The sequence below is a fragment of the Nerophis ophidion genome, linkage group LG12, assembly GCF_033978795.1.
Source record: "Nerophis ophidion isolate RoL-2023_Sa linkage group LG12, RoL_Noph_v1.0, whole genome shotgun sequence".
NCBI lineage: Eukaryota > Metazoa > Chordata > Actinopteri > Syngnathiformes > Syngnathidae > Nerophis > Nerophis ophidion.
The window spans coordinates 55,234,415-55,257,810 of record NC_084622.1 but is presented as its reverse complement, the minus strand read 5'-3'; the positions used below and the strand labels follow the sequence as shown (position 1 = coordinate 55,257,810).

General features: G+C 42.1%; 2 protein-coding genes across 3 annotated transcripts in view; one reads left to right on the top strand and one right to left on the bottom strand.

Moving 5' to 3' along the window:
* Positions 1 to 23,396, top strand: part of ccdc34 (coiled-coil domain containing 34) — a 43,682-nt gene that overhangs the window by 5,621 nt on the left and 14,665 nt on the right. Inside the window, exon 2 of one of the 2 annotated variants that reach the window (XM_061917790.1) lies at positions 19,385 to 22,462. The exons of the other annotated variant lie outside the window; for it this stretch is intronic. Within the exon in view, the coding sequence (XP_061773774.1) occupies positions 19,956 to 22,049 (2,094 nt within the window). The 5' untranslated portion in view covers positions 19,385 to 19,955 and the 3' untranslated portion in view covers positions 22,050 to 22,462. Of the gene's footprint in view, positions 1 to 19,384; positions 22,463 to 23,396 lie in introns of those variants that run through there. 2 annotated transcript variants of the gene reach the window in all.
* slc15a5 (solute carrier family 15 member 5) lies at positions 588 to 19,593 on the bottom strand. The gene is made up of 9 exons (XM_061917799.1): positions 19,124 to 19,593; positions 15,765 to 15,987; positions 15,430 to 15,599; positions 12,157 to 12,377; positions 11,907 to 12,093; positions 11,544 to 11,732; positions 9,246 to 9,377; positions 9,050 to 9,158; positions 588 to 6,051 (listed from the first exon to the last, which is right to left on the bottom strand). The coding sequence occupies exons 1-9, from the start codon at positions 19,497 to 19,499 to the stop codon at positions 5,910 to 5,912; spliced, it is 1,749 nt and encodes a 582-aa protein (XP_061773783.1). The 5' UTR covers positions 19,500 to 19,593; the 3' UTR covers positions 588 to 5,909.

The window sequence follows — 23,396 nt, the reverse complement described above, 5'->3', positions numbered from 1 at the left end:
AATAGACCTAAAAATGAGCGATTATCAATCTTCACCATGACGTAACTTTCGTCACTTGATTGACATCCAAGGCACCCGAGGGTCTTGTGAGATGACGCTGGCTGCTGCGAACTCATTATTAAGAAAAAATGACCGACAAAAAGGCGAGAAGCACTTTTTATTTCAACAGACTCTAACGCCGTACCTTCCGTCAAAATTCTAAAGATCGCACAGTTCATATCTTCACAATAAAAGCCCTGCTTCATCCTGCCTGCGCTAACAAAGTAAGAGTCTCAGAAAGGTGGCGTGCACAAACCAGCAAGCTACGGAGTTTGCCGCCAATGTATTTCTTGTAAAGTGCATAAAAATGAGTATGGAAGAAAGACAAATAAGATGCCAAAAACCAACCACTTTCATGTGGTATTGGACAGAAAGGAGGACTTTTTTTCTCCTCCATTTGAAAATGCGGACATTATCAGCACCACTGTCTGATTCCAATCAATGCAAATCATCAGAATCAGGTATTACACCAACTTATATTCTTTTCTTCATGAAAGAAAGGAATTGATATGTGTTAAACATGCTTGTGTTACCATTAAACACCTTTGATTTGTTAGCAAAAATGTCTCTTTCATGAATAAATAAATGTAAATTTTATATATGTGTGAGGTAGATCCCCTCGACTTAGTCAATGGAAAAGTAACTCGCCTGCAGAAAAAGTGTGGGCACCCCTGCCTTACGGGGTTCTCTGTGGCATTTGCTATGTCAAATAATGGCGGGGATGCTTGTAACTCACATTTTTGCTTGCAACTTGAAGCATAAAAATTAGCCGAGAAACAGCTCTTAGACTTAGACAAACTTTAATGATCCACAAGGGAAATTGTTCCATACAGGAGCTCAGTTACAAATGATAAGATAAAAACAGACTAAAAGGAATATAAAATATAACATACCGTATAGTACCAAATAAACGCCCTTGGGCAAATAACCACCCATGTCCAAATAGCCGCCCGTGGACTGTTATTTGCATAATTTAGATTAAAGTCATACTGAATTCATTAAGCCCAATTTATAAGCTAAAATGAAAAGCAAAGGTGCAGTAATTCTGGTAATTACGGTAACAGCAGACGCGTGGAGTCCAGAGAGTTACATGACAATCAAAGGCAAAACAAAATCTATGCCGTGATGGCTTACGTTACGTGGGGATTCTGGGTAATCAACATATTGCAATGGGTCACCGCATATAGCGTAACACACACTCAGCGACAACAACAAACCCACGAGGAAACGTTTCAACATGGCAAGCAACAGTAGCAGTGAGTTGAATGAACACAACTGATGGAATACTTTAAGAGGGATGAAGAACAGAAAGTTTGACTTAAAGTTCAAGCTAGCGGTTGTGAAGTATACGGAGCAGAATTCTGGTTTGGTAGCGGTCAGGCAGTTTAACGTTGACCCAAAACGTGTACGAGAATGGAAACAAAAAAGGGAGGACTACTATCTCAGTTGGCAATCGATGGAAAACGGGCTCGTTATCTGGTGGAGGTGGGAAGAAAGTGAGCGACGAGCTTGATGCTGATTTGTGTCAGTGAATACATCACGTTCATGGACTGAACCACCGTGTGTCCCGCAAAATGATCTGCATTAAGGCCAAGGAGTTGTATGCCACCGCTAGTGACACGAGAGACACCGGGCGGGTGTTTGGTGCAACGAGTGGCTGGCTTAATTGATTCCTGCGTCGGAACAACTTTATCCTCGGGGGGAGAACAACTGGACAGTAACCAAATAGCCGCGCGTGGGCTGTTATTTGCATAATTTAGATTAAAGTCATACTGAATTCATTAAGCCCAATTTATAAGCTAAAATGAAAAGCAAAAGTGCAGTAATTCTGGTAATTACGGTAACAGCAGACGCGTGGAGTCCAGAGAGTTACATGACAATCAAAGGCAAAACAAAATCTATGCCGTGATGGCTTACGTTACGTGGGGATTCTGGGTAATCAACATATTGCAATGGGTCACCGCATATAGCGTGACACACACTCAACGACAACAACAAACCCACGAGGAAACGTTTCAACTTGGCAAGCAACAGTAGCAGTGAGTTGAATGAACACAACTGATGGAATACTTTAAGAGGGATGAAGAACAGAAAGTTTGACTTAAAGTTCAAGCTAGCGGTTGTGAAGTATACGGAGCAGAATTCTGGTTTGGTAGCGGCCAGGCAGTTTAACGTTGACCCAAAACGTGTACGAGAATGGAAACAAAAAAGGGAGGACTACTATCTCAGTTGGCAATCGATGGAAAACGGGCTCGTTATCTGGTGGAGGTGGGAAGAAAGTGAGCGACGAGCTTGATGCTGATTTGTGTCAGTGAATACATCACGTTCATGGACTGAACCACCGTGTGTCCCGCAAAATGATCTGCATTAAGGCCAAGGAGTTGTATGCCACCGCTAGTGACACGAGAGACACCGGGCGGGTGTTTGGTGCAACGAGTGGCTGGCTTAATTGATTCCTGCGTCGGAACAACTTTATCCTCGGGGGGAGAACAACTGGACAGTAACCAAATAGCCGCGCGTGGGCTGTTATTTGCATAATTTAGATTAAAGTCATACTGAATTCATTAAGCCCAATTTATAAGCTAAAATGAAAAGCAAAAGTGCAGTAATTCTGGTAATTACGGTAACAGCAGACGCGTGGAGTCCAGAGAGTTACATGACAATCAAAGGCAAAACAAAATCTATGCCGTGATGGCTTACGTTACGTGGGGATTCTGGGTAATCAACATATTGCAATGGGTCACCGCATATAGCGTGACACACACTCAACGACAACAACAAACCCACGAGGAAACGTTTCAACTTGGCAAGCAACAGTAGCAGTGAGTTGAATGAACACAACTGATGGAATACTTTAAGAGGGATGAAGAACAGAAAGTTTGACTTAAAGTTCAAGCTAGCGGTTGTGAAGTATACGGAGCAGAATTCTGGTTTGGTAGCGGCCAGGCAGTTTAACGTTGACCCAAAACGTGTACGAGAATGGAAACAAAAAAGGGAGGACTACTATCTCAGTTGGCAATCGATGGAAAACGGGCTCGTTATCTGGTGGAGGTGGGAAGAAAGTGAGCGACGAGCTTGATGCTGATTTGTGTCAGTGAATACATCACGTTCATGGACTGAACCACCGTGTGTCCCGCAAAATGATCTGCATTAAGGCCAAGGAGTTGTATGCCACCGCTAGTGACACGAGAGACACCGGGCGGGTGTTTGGTGCAACGAGTGGCTGGCTTAATTGATTCCTGCGTCGGAACAACTTTATCCTCGGGGGGAGAACAACTGGACAGTAACCAAATAGCCGCGCGTGGGCTGTTATTTGCATAATTTAGATTAAAGTCATACTGAATTCATTAAGCCCAATTTATAAGCTAAAATGAAAAGCAAAAGTGCAGTAATTCTGGTAATTACGGTAACAGCAGACGCGTGGAGTCCAGAGAGTTACATGACAATCAAAGGCAAAACAAAATCTATGCCGTGATGGCTTACGTTACGTGGGGATTCTGGGTAATCAACATATTGCAATGGGTCACCGCATATAGCGTGACACACACTCAACGACAACAACAAACCCACGAGGAAACGTTTCAACTTGGCAAGCAACAGTAGCAGTGAGTTGAATGAACACAACTGATGGAATACTTTAAGAGGGATGAAGAACAGAAAGTTTGACTTAAAGTTCAAGCTAGCGGTTGTGAAGTATACGGAGCAGAATTCTGGTTTGGTAGCGGCCAGGCAGTTTAACGTTGACCCAAAACGTGTACGAGAATGGAAACAAAAAAGGGAGGACTACTATCTCAGTTGGCAATCGATGGAAAACGGGCTCGCTTATCTAGTGGAGGTGGGAAGAAAGTGAGCGACGAGCTTAATGCTAATTTGTGTCAGTGAATACATCACGTTCATGGACTGAACCACCGTGCGTCCCGCAAAATGATCTGCATTAAGGCCAAGGAGTTGTATGCCACCGCTAGTGACACGAGAGACACCGGGCGGGTGTTTGGTGCAACGAGTGGCTGGCTTGATCGATTCCTGCGTCGGAACAACTTTACCCTCGGGGGGAGAACAACTGGACAGTAACCAAATAGCCGCCCGTGGGCTGTTATTTGCATAATTTAGATTAAAGTCATACTGAATTCATTAAGCCCAATTTATAAGCTAAAATGAAAAGCAAAAGTGCAGTAATTCTGGTAATTACGCTAACAGCAGACGCGTGGAGTCCAGAGAGTTACATGACAATCAAAGGCAAAACAAAATCTGTGCTGTGATGGCTTACGTTACGTGGGGATTCTGGGTAATCAACATATTGCAATGGGTCACCGCATATAGCGTAACACACACTCAGCGACAACAACAAACCCACGAGGAAACGTTTCAACATGGCAAGCAACAGTAGCAGTGAGTTGAATGAACAGGATACCGGTACACCACAACTGATGGAATACTTTAAGAGGGATGAAGAACAGAAAGTTTGACTTAAAGTTCAAGCTAGCGGTTGTGAAGTATACGGAGCAGAATTCTGGTTTGGTAGCGGTCAGGCAGTTTAACGTTGACCCAAAACGTGTACGAGAATGGAAACAAAAAAGGGAGGACTACTATCTCAGTTGGCAATCGATGGAAAACGGGCTCGCTTATCTAGTGGAGGTGGGAAGAAAGTGAGCGACGAGCTTGATGCCAATTTGTGTCAGTGAATACATCACGTTCATGGACTGAACCACCGTGTGTCCCGCAAAATGATCTGCATTATGGCCAAGGAGTTGTATGCCACCGCGAGTAACACGAGAGACACCGGGCGGGTGTTTGGTGCAACGAGTGGCTGGCTTAATTGATTCCTGCGTCGGAACAACTTTACCCTCGGGGGGAGAACAACTGGACAGTAACCATTGTAACCAAATAGAGGCCTGGTGCCGGCTGGTGCAAAAATAAATAAAAGCCTTGTGCAAAAAACTGCCTGCTTCTTTTAAACGCCCGTCTCCAAAAACGATATTGTGAAATAAACGCCTAGGCTACTATTTGGTAATATACGGTATACACGTAATATTTACATAATATATGTACAGTACGGGAGGAACTCAAAGTAAAGCCGCTGCTCCTTCACATCGAGAGGAGCCAGATGAGGTGGTTCGGGCATCTGGTCAGGATGCCACCCGAACGCCTCCCTAGGGAGGTGTTTAGGGCACGTCCAACCGGTAGGAGGCCACGGGGAAGACCCAGGACACGTTGGGAAGACTATGTCTCCCGGCTGGCCTGGGAACGCCTCGGGATCCCCCGGGAAGAGCTAGACGAAGTGGCTGGGGAAAGGGAAGTCTGGGTTTCCCTGCTTAGGTTGTTGCCCCCGCGACCCGACCTCGGCTAAGCGGAAGAAGATGGATGGATGTACAGTATGGGATACATACTGATATATATTTATATCATATATACAATATATTACAATTACCATGTACAATATTACAGTATATGTAACAGCTGCAGCATAAAATAGAGAGTAAATCCAGCAGAAAATACACATTATAAACAAAGAGAAGCAGCTAACATAGATACCATAGTTCTTATCTCAAGACACTCTTAAGTTGATATACCGCTGTATAAGATACATTAACTTTTTTTCGCAGTAGTTTGAAATGTGCATTGGTTAAACAAATACATGAACTAAATATATTCAGTTTGTGTTTTATAATACTACATTATCTGTACAGGCAGTTTCTTTCACAGTATTACTACATTTCAAGATACAAAAAACCTCAATGTTGCACTTGCAGCCCACGTGGCTAAATACATTCAGAGTTTCTAAGAACTCACCACGAAAAGCAAACAAAAAGTATATTATTCAATTAGACTCCGTCAGAAGCAGCGCCAGCGCCACAAACATTTCAAGTGAGTCATAAGATCGATTCATAGGAGTTGCTTGTGTACGTGGGATCCATGGTGTCGTAGTACCGCAGGCGTGCTTTGTACTGTAGCAACTTCTCAGTTAGCGGGCTGACGGTCAGCGCTTTACCCTGCGCACTCAAGTCCATGTATCTGGGAGAGGAAGACCACACAAGTGTGAAACGTGATTACACAGTAATGTGCAAAAGTCTTGTACTGTTTTAATGAACAGCTATAATGGTCAGACAGTAAATAGATGAACAGATATAATCAGCGAGGTTACACTATTTATACAGTACATACCAGATCTGGGCAAATTAAGGGTCGTCCTGTCCCCTTAGCATCAAAACAGCCCCAAAGCATGATGTTTCCACCCTCATGCTTCACAGTAGGTGTGGTGTTCTTGGGATGCAACTCAGTATTCTTTTTCCTCCAAACACTACGAGTTAAGTTTAAACCAAAAAGTTCTATTTTGGTTTCATCTGACCACATGACATTCTCCCAATCCTCTGCTCTATCATCCATGTATCCATTTTGGTATAAACTGAACTCGTCGTGTTTGGAGGAAGAAGAATACTGAGTTGCATCCCATAAACACCATACCTACTGTGAAGCATGGGGTGGAAGCATCATGCTTTGGGGCTGTTTTTCTGCTAAGGGGACAGGACGATTGATCCGTGTTAAGGAAAGAATGAATGGGGCCATGTATCGTGAGATTTTGATCCAAAACCTCCTTCCATCAATGAGAGCTTTGAATGGTTGACCAAATACTTATTTTCCACCATAATTTACAAATAAATTCTTTAAAATTCCTACAATGTGAATTACTGGATTTTTTTTCACATTCTGTCTCTCACAGTTGAAGTGTACCTAAGATGAAAATTACAGACCTCTGTCATCATTTTAAGTGGAAGAACTTGCACAATCGGTGGCTGACTAAATACTTTTTTGCCCCACTGCACATCGATGAGGTCAACACAAGTAGAGGAGATGTGTTGCAGGTGCATTGATTGTTCTTGCTAGCTTCATCGCTGTAGTTTAGTCAGTGTTTCAAGTGGTCATTTGTATTTGTTCATTTGAAGGACAATGTGCAGTTACATTAAGAAGATGGCTGCACCAGATTTAGCATCATGCTCATTTCCATGTGTAGTCCTTTTATGGTGCATCTAACATCCACAATAAAATTACACGGTTGGTAGAGTGGCCGTGTCAGTAACTTGAGGGTAGCAGGTTCCCATCCCCGCTTCCGCCTTTCTAGTCACTGCCATTGTGTCCTTGGACAAGACACTTTATTCCCAGTGCCACCAACACTGGTTTAAATGTAACTTAGATATTGGCTTTTCTCTATGTAAAAGCACTTTGAGTCACTAGAGAAAAGCGCTGTACAAACATAATTCACTTCACTACACAGGTTTGAACATACACAACAATATTGAAAATACATAATGAGATACAATTTGAAATACAAGTACAATACATATAGGGTATGTGAGTTACAAATCAGTAGGCGGTTAAGTTACAGTATTTTTGCAGCTTCATTTGAAGTGCAGAAGTATATAAAGTGCAGCAGTTTTTTTTATCAAAGTCGACATGTAGTGCAGTAGCCATCAGATGCTAACCGTAAATATATCATTCAATAGCCTTATACCCCATTGGTACAGCATACGTAAAAAAGTTTGCGTCTCAACATTGGTTTGTTCAGGAAGGGGATAAAAGAGTGTTTCAGAGAAGAATGAATAGTCCCAGACACTTCATTTTCCCGAACAAATGTTCTTTCTCCTCACAATGACAGCATTTCACTCACATTTTTTATCAATTTCTGTGATATTCTATGTTTAACAACAGATTCCATTTTATTGGCCAATTCTGTGATTCCGTTCTCCCCTGTTACGTGGAAATCATATGCCTTACTTTTTTGTTGAGTTTAGTGATTATTGATTAGGCAAATAAAAAGTAGCAACCATGCTGAGATCCCAAACTCTTAGAAGACGTGCTCTTTTTCAACTAGTTCGCTCCTCACAAAATTTGGAATTTGCATTTTTGTTATGATCGTGTTAGGCCAACATTGAAATCGAAAAACACCATCCACCCATTTTCTTCCGCTTATCCGAGGTCGTGTCGCGGGGGCAGCAGCCTAAGCAGGGAAGCCCAGACTTCCCTCTCCCCAGCCACTTTGTCCAACTCTTTCAGGTGGATCCCGAGGCTTTCCCAGGCCAGCCGGGAGACAAAGTCTTTCCAACGTGTCCTGGGTCTTCCCCGTGGCCTCCTACTGGTCGGACGTGCCCTAAACACCTCCCTAGAGAGGCGTTCGGGTGGCATCCTAACCAGATGCCCAAACCACCTCATCTGGCTCCTCTCGATGTGAAGGAGCAGCGGCTTTACTTTGAGTTCCTCCCGGATGACAGAGCTTCTCACCTTATCTCTGAGGGAGAGCCCCGCCAACCTGCGGAGGAAACTCATTTCGGCTGATCTTGTCCTTTCGGTCATAACCCAAAGCTCATAACCATAGGTTAGGACAGAAACGTAGATCGACCGGTAAATTGAGAGCTTTGCCTTCCGGCTCAGCTCCTTCTTCACCACAACGGATCAATAGAGCGTCCGCATTACTGAAGTCGCCGCATCAATCTGCCTGTCGATCTCACGATCCACTCTTCCCCCACTCGCGAACAAGACTCTGAGGTACTTGAACTCCTTCACTTGGGGCAGGGTCTCCTCCCCAACCCGGAGATGCCACTCCACCTTTTTCCGGGCGAGAACCATGGACTCGGACTTGGAAGAGCTTCACACTCGGCTGCAAACCGATCCAGTGAGAGCTGAAGATCCTGGCCAGATGAAGCCATCAGGACCACATCATTGCAAAAAGCAGAGACCTAATCCTGCAGCCACCATACCGGATCCCCTCAATTCAGTTAAACAGATCAGCCCTGTGATATACTCCAGCTGCTAAAGTGTTTACATCGCTTTCCAAATATCTGCAGGGTATTTTTCAAGTGCTGCTACCTGCCTACAAATTACAATAAACGGTTCAGAGCCAGATAGGGAGTCAAAATAAATGTATACCTTTTCATCCCATAAAGATGAATGTTTTTATTTCTGGTACTTGTGCAGACCATATTGAAAAATAAATACGTGTTAATGAATAGTATCTTACCTGTGAGATATACTCCAGTACACAAAAGTATTTAGTGACATCAGCGTGGCCATCAGGAAGAAAAATCTCTCCAGGTTCCCATCATGCAGCACATTTGGGTAGAAGTTACCTACCACAAAACATCATGCTGTAATAAATAATGCACTTGAAATGATATGTGAGCATATTCCCACTCTGGCTTTCTTATCCATTATACCTCCAGACATGAGGTAGAACAGCTGAATGCAGAAGGCTCCGAGGAAGCAGCCTCCCCCATAGGACAATGTGAGGAAGTGCAAGGAGATTCCTCGGATGTGGCCCGGAGTCAGTTGGAAAGATATGAGAGAACCTGGCATGGTGCAAATGCCACAGCGGATATGTCCATTACATCATATTACAAGTGACATTATGTCATTGTGCAAAAATAAATGAAACTGGAATTACAAAATAGGGTTAGAAATTATTCCACCCTACCAGTAAATTATTGCTAAGTTTATTACTACTGAAGTATTTTGCATTCACTAACATTAAGAATACCGGGTAGTTCGATTTTTAAAACGAAAACATTTTTTTTAATCTTTGTAAAACAAAATAAAAATGGTTTTAAAATGGGGCTTTAAGATTTTGAGTAATTGTGTCCACATAAAATATAAATTCATGCTCCTGTAACAATATCCAATCAGTATTGTTAAAACATTCAACAATTATTGTCCTTTGCTTCAAGTTTCTAGTCTTCTCTTTGACTGAGCAAAACCTTTACTACAGTATTACTGCTTTTAGAGATGAAATACAGTAGCTGGCCTCATTTAGTTTATTTTATTTAAAATACAAACAATATTATGAAAACTAATCTCCACCAAGATCATTTTTAAACAAAATAGCAGTATTCCAAAAAGGAGAGTCATTTACAAAAATGTGTCCGAAAAGGAGCGGTAAGACGCAATTAGTTATGGCATGGGCGTCAAACTCTGGCCCGTGGGCCAAATCTGGCCCGCCGTGTAATTTAATTTGGCCCTTAAGTCAATATCAATTTAGCATTACGAGTGGCCCGCCGGTGTTATACAGCGTCGGTGCCGCTGTAACACCGCATTCATCGCTAATACTCATACTTGCCAACCCTCCTAATTTTCCCGGTAGACTCCCGAATTTCTACCGATTTCCACCTGGACAACTATATTGGGGGCGTGCATTTAAGGCACTGCCTTTAGCGTTCTCTACAACCTGTCGTCACGTCCGCTTTTCCTCCATACTAACAGTGTGTCACATAATATTTGTGGCTTTTACACATGCACACACACGCACAAGTGAATGCAAGGCACACTTGGTCAACAGTCATACAGGTCACACTGAAGGTGACCGTATAAACAACTTTAGCACTGTTACAAATATGTGCCACACTGTCAACCCACACCAAACAAGAATGACAAACACATTTCGGCTGAACATCCGCACCGTAACACAACAGAACAAATACCCAGAACCCTTTGCAGCACTAACTCTTCCGGGAAACTTCCAGCAAACTGACCAATAATTAACGTTTTATTCATGCATTTTCTCTTACTACTTCAAAGCTTGAATGTTTGGTTCATTCATTATTGTTATTTTATTTTCAAATTTATTATTAGCCTGTGAAAAAAAATTGATATTTACCTCAGAAGATTGCAAATAGAAAAAAAGGCATAACATTTTTATTTAAATTTTATTTGATATGCCATTGATATTTTTTTTATTATTATTATTATTATTATTTGAAACTGGATTAAAGTTATATAAGCCTTGCTTGTTCAATATTTAATGCAAAACTTGTTTGGGTCCCTATTAAAAGGTTCATTTGTTCAACCTTGGCCCGCTGCTTTGTTCCGTTTAAAATTTTGCCCCACTCTGTATTTGAGTTTGACACCCCTGAGTTATGGTACCGTTCTCCATCAGCCAGATTCAGTTTTTCCGAAACCCAAACTTGTTTGCAAAATTCTTTATACATACTTGATTCTTGGGATGTCAAATTATTTAATTTTGATTAATAGCATCTTGTCCATTGTTATCTCACAATTAATTGCTTTACTCGCAAATATAAATATTTGTAATCTTTAATAAGTGTACCTTCATAAATTGTACACCCAACATGGGACTGGTACATTTTTTTTGATTCATACAGAGGTTTTACTGTATTTAGTTTGGTCTATCTGTTCTCTCTGACTGACTGATTTACCATGAATTGATTAACGTGGACCCTGACTTAAACAAGTTGAAAAACCTATTCGGGTGTTACCATTTATTGGTTAATTGTACGGAATATGTCCTGAACTGTGCAATCTACCAATAAAACTATCAATCAATCAATCAATCGGTGACTAGTCCAGCCTCTCACACATAGTCACCCTAGATGAGCTCTGGCTCATCAGTGACACTTGACACCAGTTAGAAAAAGCAATTAAAAAAGAAAACAATAACAGACTGGCCATGAAAGACTGATCTAAACGACACGATGCATGAGGTTCATCTGATTTTCACTCACATGCTGGAGTGACCAGAGCCTCAGCCAGCCCAAGTAAGATGTACTGCGCAGCCAGCTGGAAACACGGCATGGACGATACTTGCAGAACCTTCCCAGAGAGGGTTTGCTCCACCAGGGGGTAAGCCTTCCTGTGCATCTCAGACAAGCCTGCTACCAGGACAGACAGAGCTGCACACGCATGTCCAAGAGCTGTAAAGGGAGGATAGATAGGGTGGGGTAATGAGATAGGGGGCTGCAGATTGGGCGTTGCAAGACAGTAATTTCCAGAGAGAAGAGGGAGGGCCACAAAAGTAGAACAAAGAGACATATTTAGATGAATATGTTGGCGCAATATGTTGCATCACCGGTGATGGAAATACTCACTAATTATTCTTGTAGGAGCAAGTGGAGTTTTTGCCAAGGAGAGAGCGAAGGTTGTAACACACTCGATCAGTGGGGCCAACACCAGCAAAGGTAAAATGCTGATCACATTCATGGTCCCGATTGGCAACAGGACGTCATTATGGTGAAGGTTTGAGTTCATGGCTTGAATGTAGTACCCTGATGGGATCTATAGGGAATCAAGGCGAGTGTAATAAAAATACTCATTTTTGTAATATTCTCAATGACTTGCCTGAGTGATACAGGCTCTGTAGAACAACTGAAGTCCATAAAGAGGGAAGAGCTTGGCCAGGACTTTGACGTTCTCTACATGAGTCTCGCTGTATCGGCCGCCATTGTTCTCCTTGGCCCGGTCCAGCCATGATGGCACTTCTCCACTAAGGTGACGATAGTGAAGGCAGCACATCTTGAGAGAGTTTAAGAAAACCCCAAGGGTGGTCAACAGGGATCCGCCTTTGACAAAAAACAAGAATACACTGGGACTCATCATCAATAATTAGTACGAACACACAACATCTTCCAGAAAGTGATTTATTGTAAACATTCATTTACCAACAACTTGGAGCACAGGTGTCCAACTCAAGACCCTGGGGGTGGGGAGGGTTTTAGGGCTTGGTGGGTGGCGTTGGGGGCTATGTCTTAAAAACAATACCCTATTTCCTATTAACTTTATGACAGACTTATGCTGTCTTAAAAGGCCTACTGAAATGAGATTTTCTTATTTAAACAGGGATAGCAGGTCCATTCTATGTGTCATACTTGATGATTTCGCGATATTGCCATATTTTTGCTGATAGGATTTAGTAGAGAACATGGACGATAAAGTTCGCAACTTTTGATCGCTAATAAAAAAGCCTTGCCTTTACCGGAAGTAGCAGACGATGTGCGCGTGACGTCACGGGTTGTAGGGCTCCTCACATCCTCACATTGTTTATAATAGCCTCCAGCAGCATGAGCTATTCGGACCGAGAAAGCGTCAATTTCCCCATGAATTTGAGCGAGGATGAAAGATTCGTGGATGAGGAAAGTTAGAGTGAAGCACCAAAAAAAACCGCGACGGCTCCAGGCGGTGGCAGTGGGACCGTTTCAGATGTAATTAGACACATTTACTAGGATAATTCTGGAAGATCCCTTATCTGCTTATTGTTTTAATAGTGTTTTAGTGACATTTGTAAAGTCATACTTGAAAGTCGGATGGCTGCGGTGAACGCTAGTGTCTCTCAGAGAAGCCAATGGAAGAGCCAAGATCACAGCTGCCTTTTTGAGCTACAGGAGGAAGTCCCATAATCCACTGAAGGCTCCGGTAAGAGCCGACTTAATATCACAATTTTCCCATCCAAAAACTTGCTGGTTGACCCCTCCGTGTTAAAGCTTCACAACAAACAAAGAAACACAGACTGTTTCGGTGCTAAAGGCAGCTGCAATCCACCGCTTTCCACCAACAGCATTATTCTTTATATTCTCCATTAATAATTGAACAAATTGCAAAAGATTCAGCAACACAGATGTCCGAATTACTGTGTAATTATGCGATGAAAAGAGACTATTTTTAGCCGTGGGTGGTGCTGGGCTAATATGTCCCCTCCAACCGGAGACGTCACGCGCATGCGTCATCATTCCGCGACGTTTTCAACAAGAAACTCAGCGGGAAATTTAAAATTGTAATTTAGTAAACTAAACCGTCCGTATTGGCATGTGTTGCAATGTTAATATTTCATCATTGATATATAAACTATCAGACTGCGTGGTAGTAGTGGCTTTCAGTAGGCTTTTAAATTGAAGTATTTGTTATTTGGCAACATCTAGTGGCCACAGTGATTCATTACATCAGGCTCATGACTGTACATTGAATGATGTCAACATGTTTGTTACTGGATACTTTCTTTTGTTTCTTTTTTTAAAACATTTGTTAATTGGATTTTTTTTTTTTTTTACATATACAGTCCATAAATTCTATTAAACACATGTCAAATGTTGTTTTTTCTTTTACTAAATGCTTCTGCCACACAGACTTTGTATTTGCAAGTAATCCATTTTTTTTCCATTTTCTACCGCTTATTCCCTTTCGGGGTCGCGGGGGGCGCTGGCGCCTATCTCAGCTACAATCGGGCGAAAGGCAGGGTACACCCTGGACAAGTCGCCACCTCATCGCAGGGCCAACACAGATAGACAGACAACATTCACACTCACATTCACACACTAGGGCCAATTTAGTGTTGCCAATCAACCTATCCCCAGGTGCATGTCTTTGGAGGTGGGAGGAAGCCGGAGTACCCGGAGGGAACCCACGCATTCACGGGGAGAACATGCAAACTCCACACAGAAAGATCCCGAGCCTGGATTTGAACCCAGGACTGCAGGAACTTCGTATTGTGAGGCAGACGCACTAACCCCTCTGCCACCGTGAAGCCCCCATTTTTTTTGCAATTTGCAAGTAATACGCAACTATAAATATTTGATACCTATTTGTTGTGTTTTACACTGCAATATTGTTCAGTCAACCTTCCTGTTATGTTACGGGTCAAATTGACCTGTTCAAAGTTTCAAAATCTATGAAAAATATTTTCAATATTTTTTTCAATTTGAAACTTATTCTGCTTGCCTTAATTAGTTTAATCAACGTGTAATATGAAAACGGTTCCTCTGACATATTTGCAACTACCCCCTGCATGTTTATATCACATAGTAACTGTTCGGGTCAATTTGGCCCTGCAGTCAAACTGGAGGTAAAAAGTTGTCTACTTAATTTTACTACTGTCTACCGACTCAGTGGCCTAGTGGTTAGAGTGTCTATCCTGGGATCGGTAGGTTGTGAGTTCAAACCCTGGCCGAGTCATACCAAAGACAATAAAAATGGGACTCATTACCTCCCTGCTTGGCACTCGGCATCAAGGGTTGGAATTGGGGGTTAAATCACCAAAAATTATTCCTGGGCGCTACCGCTGCTGCTCACTGCTCGCCTCACCTCCCAGGGGGTGATCAAGGCTGATGAGTCAAATGCAGAGAATAATTTTGCCACACCTTGTGTGTGTGACAATCATTGGTACTTTAACTTTTTTTTCCAGAAATGTCAGACTCGTTCTTTCTTTGCAACTGCTAGACACACACACACACACACACACACACACACACACACACACACACACACACACACACGTAGGGACATTTCTTTGGAGTACCTATGCAGTCACAGGGAGAACATGCAAACTCCACACAGAAAGACCCCGAGCTTGAGAATCGAACCTAGTACCTTCTCGCTGTGAGGCACGAGCACAAACCAATACGTTATTGTGCTTAACCTATATATTTGCTTGTCACCTATGATTTTAAAGCAAGTTATCCACCAATAAACAATATAATAGATATTAGGCAATTGTACATTTATATTTATAAGGAGAATACTCATTATTACAAGCAGCCATAATTGTGACATGGCCCTCAATGAAAGCGGGTTTGACACCCCTGACCTGCATGGTTTGATTAAATAGGGAAAGGAGTGGACTACCTTTCTTGGGTTTGTAGGTGAGTTTGTTGCGCATCATGTGGATGGCGATGAGTGCCAACAGTGCAGAGGTGAAGGGGATTAGGAAAGCCAGATTTTTGGCCACAGATTGCTGGATGTAAGCAATACCCAGAAACACAACAGCGGAATTCAGGTTAACCAACCAGTAGAACCTAAACATAATGAAAAAAAATGTAACACAAGTCATTTGTTAGTACTGCAACTTGTTTCTATGTCAACAGCGAGCCTCAAGTACTCTATGAAGCACCAAAAAAATGTCTCTATTTTATATATACTACAAACATTTGTGGTGATTATATAAGAGATATGTTGCCCACCAGTTGAAGAAGCCCAGTAGCTGGTATTGATTGTAGTTTTGCAGGCTGTATGCTCCCATTGGACAAAGAATAGCACGGATGCCGCCAATGCCCAACGCAGCAGCCAGGAGGCCGGTGTAGAACAGGGCCTGCTGCTCATGAGGTTCCAATTTATGGCTCAAGTGATGCGTGTCAATGTAGAAATCTTCAAAAGGAAATGCCACGACAGGGAGCATGGCCGTACCTATAAATAATACATTTGTGCAAACAATAAGTATGAAACGTCAGAAATATACACGTCGATAATTTGGGAGGTCATGATATAATGCGTCTTTCAAACATTAAAAGAATACTATTCAAAGTTGCATAGCTTTTTTTTTTGTTGGCCCGAGATATATTTATTAACAAAAAATAAACAAACAAAATATTCTGCATTGTTATTGTAGGGCCACACTGGAAAGGGAACGACTAAAAAGTTTTAAGCTATATTAGTCGACATAATCGATAACATCCATCCATCCAGTGTACCCTGCATTCAGCCCCATTGCAGCTGGGATCGACAACCTCGATTATAAAAATTCATCAACAAAGATTTGTTATCGTCAAGTGTTTGACAAGTCGCTTAAAAAAAAAAAAAAATTGGAGATAGACCAACAGGAATGATCATGTTTACACTTTTATTCCTTCAGGTAAATAATTGCAGCTAAACAGTACTGGATACAAATACTCTTTGCAATGAATGCCATGTTTACAAGACATTTTGCACTAAACGTCTGTCAATTGATTTTTCACTGTGGTTGTATACTTTGTAGAATAAAGTAAAGCCTTTTCATTTTCAGTAATTCATTATTATATGGTCCTAATTAAATTTACAATAGGTTTTAGAAATTGGTTAAAATCAAATTGTGGACTTAATAAGAAATTCAGACATGTAATTTCCCTTGTGGATCAATAAAGTTTGTCAAGTCTAAGTACAACAGATCATACGCAATAAAAACTCATAACTAATTGAAATAGTAGTCCTTGACTAGCCATCCATCCATCCAATTTCTACCGCTTGTCCCTCGACTATTAAAAAAAAAATCATTAGTTGCAGTCCTATTGCTATGTAAAAAAAATCGATGTTGACCTCAATATGGATTTTTGCAATTAATTATATGTGACTATTGAAAAAAATTAGAATTTTTCTTTTAAATTAAATTATGAATCAGAAAACTTAAAAAAAAATCAATTAATATTTGACTTTGAGAAAAAAATTAAATACACTTTTAAATCATTTTATCTGCGATGAGGTGGCGACTTGTCCAGGGTGTACCCCGCCTTCCGCCCGATTGTAGCTGAGATAGGCGCCAGCGCCCCCCGCGACCCCGAAAGGGAATAAGCGGTAGAAAATGGATGGATGGATCATTTTATATCACAAAAAAGGATTGATATGTATTTAGAACAGTGGTTCTTAACCTTGTTGGAGGTACCGAACCCCACTAGTTTCATATGCGCATTCACCGAACTCTTAGCTCGGTTGGTAGAGTGGCCGTGCCAGCAACTTGAGGGTTGCAGGTTCGATTCCTAGTCACTGCCGTTGTGTCCTTGGGCAAGACACTTTACCCACCTGCTCCCAGTGCCACCCACACTGGTTTAAATGTAACTTAGATATTGGGTGTCACTATGTAAAGCGCTTTGAGTCACTTGAGAAAAGCGCTATATAAATATAATTCACTTCACTTCTTCAGTGAAAAATTAAATGTTTTTTTTTCAAATTCAAGACAAGGTTGTATGTTTTTGGAAACACTTTAGTATAGGGGAACATATTCTAAGTAACAAAGACTTAATTTAGAGTTACAGTATTTGTACACTAGGGGAACATATTCTAAGTAATAAAGACTTAATTTAGAGTTATTTAGTTAGGGTTAGGGTCGCGGTTAGAGGTTTAGGGTTATAATAAGGCCATGCCGAATAAGGCATTAATTAGTACTTAATGATTTGTAAAGAGCCAATACGTTACTAATTTGCATGTAAATAAGCAACTAATTAATGGTGAATATGTTCCCCATACTAAAGTGTTACCTTGTTTTTTTTACTGGTGCACAAAATGAACCGTGCATGAACATCACCTTGTTCAAACAACAAAACCAAGACAACAAATAAAACTGACAACAAATTACACTCCTGGAAATCAGTCAGCTGTTGCCGTATCCGTAATATGCCAAAAGGGAGAAGTTTGTATTTACACGAAGAGTCGGGTGTATTTTGACCTACGCCGAAACCCTGAGGCCTGGGTATGACGTTAAACTACATCCAGGCATGAGATGGGAGGTTGTGTGCGGGGTTAGTGAGTCCCAACTAACATCTATAAAATGCACACAAAGAACCGTTTGCACCTTCTCTTGTGACTGGCGGGCGGTCAGCGCCATAAAGCTGAGCGGGTCCCTGGGTAAATGGGGCGCGGACAACAAACAGGACAGACTAAGTTCAACAGCCCAGTAAGGCAATTGGTCTAGGAGAAGGATCTCTGATATAAAATACCCCTTCCAACCCGCACCAAGCCAGTGTGGAAGGTGTAGGCTAATAACCAGCATGAAAAGTACGCCAAATGGCAGAAACATGCTGAGGCTTTCGTTCAGCAGTGGACTGACAACGGCTGATGATGAACCCCTGAGGTCAACTCACCGAACCCAGGTTAAGAACCACTGATTTAGAATCTGAATAATAAGGAGATGTTATAATTTTAAATGAAATAATTAAAAAAAAAAGTGGTTTCTTTAGTGCAGGGGTAGGGAACCTATGGCTCTAGAGCCAGATGTGGCTCTTTTGATGACTGCATCTGGCTCTCAGATAAATCTTAGCTGACATTGCTTAACACGATAAGTAGTTAATAATTCCGCTGGTAATCACAGTGTTAAAAATAACGTTCAAATTATAAAACATTCTCATGCATTTTAATCCAACCATCGCACCTGTTCAAGATGTTGCATTAATAGTAAGAAGTATTATATTTATTATTGGTTAACTTTAGAATAACAATGTTATTAAAAAGAATAAGAGACTTATTATACTCTAAAAATGTTGGTCTGACTTAAAAATGCACATATTTAGTTGTATTCAGTGCTAAAAAATATTATATGGCTCTCACTTAAATACATTTTGAAATATTTGGCTTTCATGGATCTCTCAGCCAAAAAGGTTCCCGATCCCTGCTTTAGTGTACGGTACTGTTTGTGGTCAATTATATTTAACAGCTATATTGAGCGACAATGATTTTCATTAGCACAAGTGGGAAGAATATCAAACTGTCCCCTGCCACGCCTGCATTTAACATTTAGCAAGTTGTGGTTATAGGGTAAAACACTGTAATTGATCATCAAACAAAATAAGTTTCTTACCAAAGAAATGGAGGAAAACACATAGATAAAGCACTTTGGTTCTTCCTAGACAGGTTTCAGCAAACCAGCCTACCAGCACAGGAGTGAGGGTGCTGGCTCCTATAAAGCACAGGTTGACTGTTGCAGCCAAGTAGTTGTCGTAGCCGAGCTTAACGGTGCAGAAGAGAATCATGTTGCACACAATGCCGAAGAATGTGAATCTTTCGAATAGCTCCACAAGCAAAACACAAATGATAACTTGGAGCTTCTTGCGACTCCTAGGTGATGCTGGATGAGGTGTCTTGGAGAGCCTGCGTAGGTGGCATTTTCCCTCGGACGGTTTCTGAACTTGTCTTGCTACCATTCTGCCTGCAAGCTGGCGACTGCTGAGCCTCATGTTGGGGATAGTGCTGAACCGCAGACCCTTAGAGGGGGTGCAGCTGAGGCCAGGGCAGGGCTACAACCCAACCACACATCAGACGACATTCTGCACGTGCTGATGGCTGAGTATCCTCACATTCCATTGCCTTTCTAAGGAAGTGTGATTGCATCACAATCAACTGACACATCATGGAAAAGCGCTCTCATGGAATACCGCAGAGCTTTGTGAAAACAGTCCGAACTCATTTTGACATGCCCGCTGTATTTAGGCAGATGATGTGAAGTGACGCCATGCAGGCGGCAGCTGGTGGATAACAACAGATTTGCATTAATCAGCAAAAGGTAAAGGTTAAACTCAGTTTAATTTGTTGCAAAGATTATAGTAGACGGTTTATCGTTTATTTATCTGGAAACTCTGGTTGAGGAAGCTTGGGATCGCTTCAAAACAGCGTTCCTAGCTATACTAAATGATATGGCTCCCATGAGATCAGTCAGGATCAAAGCCCGCTCTGAACCGTGGATCAATCCAGACCTATTAGCTGCCATAAAAGACAGGGACAGAAAATATTTCGAATACCAAAAGTGTAAAACCGAAGTAAATAAACAACCCAATAATAATAACCTCAAATCACTCCTTTCAACGCTCAAAAAGCAATGCAATAAATTAAGAAATAAAACAAACAACCTGACTAAATCCTTAAAAAAAAATTATATCAATGACAAAATAGAGGAAAACACAAATAAGCCACGTGAGCTCTGGAAAATTCTCAACAACCAGCTTCCTGGATGCAGCCAGAAACTTAAAACCAGACTCACCAACATCAACATCAAGGAGGGTGATGCCCTCATTACAGACAAAATAGAGGTAGCAAGCAGACTTAACATCTTTTTCACCAACATAGCCACAACTCTCGTAAACAAGCTATCCCAACATTCTGGTCGCTTTGGTGTAGAACACATTAAAGCCTTCTACAGAAAGCTAGGAGTAGTCAACAACAATTTCAAATTAGAAATGGTCTCAGCTAACGAGGTGCTTAATAAATTGAGCGCGCTCCACCCAAACAAGGCCACCAGCCTTGACAATATCCCCTCCAGATTCCTCATGGACTCTGCCACCACCATTGCCCCAATAATCACTCATATAATAAACCTCTCAATCAAACAAGGCCAAGTACCCAAGGATTTCAAGATAGCTAGAGTAACCCCCCTTTATAAAAAAGGAAGCAAATTAGAACCTGGTAACTACCGACCTGTTTCTATTCTCAGTTCCATTTCGAAAGTAATGGAGAAAATAGTTTATGAACAGGTTGATAGATACCTTGCTACTAATAAACTAATGTACAAATTCCAATCCGGCTTCAGAACTAACCACTCCACTGACACATGCCTTCTCTATCTGACCGACCACATCAAACATGAGGTGGACGCGGGCAAATACTGCGGCATGGTCATGCTGGACATTCAGAAGGCCTTTGACACCGTTAACCACGCTATACTGTTTGATAAGCTCCGAGCAATCGGATTCGACGAAACCTCATCAAGCTGGATGCAATCTTACTTGGAGGGGAGGAAACAGGTGGTAGAGGTGAACAGCACCATGTCCCCTCCCCTCTCAGTAAGCTGTGGAGTCCCTCAGGGGAGTATACTAGGACCTTTACTGTTCCTGATATACGTGAATGACATGCCATCAGCATGCCACTGTGAATTGTTCCTGTTTGCGGATGACTCGGCCCTGCTGGTATCCGGCAAGGACAAGTCACAGGTGGAACAAATCCTCAGTGCTGAACTCCTCAATATTTGCACCTGGCTCGCTGACAACAAGCTATCCATACACTTAGGTAAAACGGAATCCATCCTATTTGGGTCCCATATCAAACTTAAGAAGGTCAGTGACTTCACTATAAAAGTGGGTGACATTGTTATCACCAGGAAGGATGAGATCACCTACCTAGGTTCCATTCTAGAGGCTAATCTTTCCTGTGATAAAATGGCAACCAAGGTGATCAAAAAGGTCAACCAAAGAACGAGATTCCTCTACAGAATCTCCTCTCTGGTCAACAAAAACACCTTGAGGATTCTAGCGGGAACTCTCATTCAACCCTTCTTTGATTACGCTTGCACCTCCTGGTACCCCAGCACCTCCAAAACCCTCAAATCTAGACTCCAAACATTCCAGAATAAGCTAATCCGGTTACTTTTAGACCTCCACCCCAGATCACACCTCAATCCAACCCACTTCTCCAAAGTGGGCTGGCTCAGGGTGGAGGACAGAGTAAAACAACTTGCACTGAGCCTAGTCTATAAAATCCGCTACACCTCCTTGATACCGAAGTACATGTCAAACTATTTCCTTAACGTAAATGACCGCCATAACCACAACACCAGGGGGAGCTCCACAAACCACGTTAAACCCAGATTTCGATCTAACAAAGGTCTTAACTCATTCTCTTTCTATGCCACATCAATGTGGAATGCACTCCCAACAGGTGTAAAAGTAAGTGCATCTCTATATTCCTTCAAAACCGCTCTAAAACAACACCTCCAGGCAACTTCAACACTTTACTAATACCCTCCTCCATTCACATCCCATCTCCCCGGATTATAAACAACTCAAATGTACTTCTAATGTATATACTTGTTCTTATGCTATCTGAACTCACTATGTTCTCTGCTGGCTGTACATATCCTACTAAATAAGACCTACACTGTTTCAATGTCCACATTTCTCTTTTGATGCAATTGTTGATGACTGAAGTTCTGATATCAACCAAAGCTCCTCATCCCACCCCCCGGATTGTAAATAATGTAAATAATTCAATGTACGTACTATGATGATTAACTTGTGTGATGACTGTATTATGTTGATAGTATATATTTGTACCATGAATTGATTAACGTGGACCCCGACTTAAACAAGTTGAAAACTTATTCGGGTGTTACCATTTAGTGGTCAATTGTACGGAATATGTACTGTACTGTGCAAACTACTAATAAAAGTATCAATCAATCAATCAATCAATATATGTAGAATCAAGAGCACACACAATTTGATAGTGTAGCTGTGGCAGAGGCAATACAGACCCTGCTTTATACTGAGAAGGGTTTCTCATAATGTAAATTTATATTTTGATAATTTATGCAGCTCAGCAATGGTGTGAATGGTCGTTTGTCGAAATGACCTGTGATTGACTGACAACCTGTTCAAGATTTAGACTGCCTTTCCCCCAACTCTATCCTGGTTCTATTCTTCTTGAGGTCCAACGTCATGTTAATATACAAGATCCATCCATCCATCCATCATCTTCCGCTTATCCGAGGTCGGGTCGCGGGGGCAGCAGCCTAAGCAGGGAAGCCCAGACTTCCCTCTCACCAGCCACTTCGTCTAGCTCTTCCCGGGGGATCCCGAGGCGTTCCCAGGCCAGCCGGGAGACATAGTCTTCCCAACGTGTCCTGGGTCTTCCCCGTGGCCTCCTACCGGCTGGACATGCCCTAAACACCTCCCTAGGGAGGCGTTCGGGTGGCATCCTGACCAGATGCCCGAACCACCTCATCTGGCTCCTCTCGATGTGAAGGAGCAGCGGCTTTACTTTGAGTTCCTCCCGGATGGCAGAGCTTCTCACCCTATCTCTAAGGGAGAGCCCCGCCACCCGGCGGAGGAAACTCATTTTAGCCGCTTGTACCCGTGATCTTATCCTTTCGGTCATGACCCAAAGCTCATGACCATAGGTGAGGATGGGAACGTAGATCGACCGGTAAATTGAGAGCTCCTTCTTCCCCACAACGGATCGATACAACGTCCGCATTACTGAAGACGCCGCACCGATCCGCCTGTCGATCTCACGATCCACTCTTCCCTCACTTGTGAACAAGACTCCTAGGTACTTGAACTCCTCCACTTGGGGCAGGGTCTCCT

What these genes read in the sequence shown, in the direction of transcription:
- slc15a5 (XM_061917799.1), bottom strand. Translation starts at nt 19,499, where the DNA reads ATGAGGCTCAGCAGTCGCCAGCTTGCAGGCAGAATGGTAGCAAGACAA. An exon ending in CACCTACAAACCCAAGAAAG is followed by an intron (nt 12,378 to 15,429) that starts GTAGTCCACTCC and finishes TTTTTGTCAAAG; the next exon opens with GCGGATCCCTGTTGACCACC. An exon ending in GGCTCTGGTCACTCCAGCAT is followed by an intron (nt 9,378 to 11,543) that starts GTGAGTGAAAAT and finishes GCACCATGCCAG; the next exon opens with GTTCTCTCATATCTTTCCAA.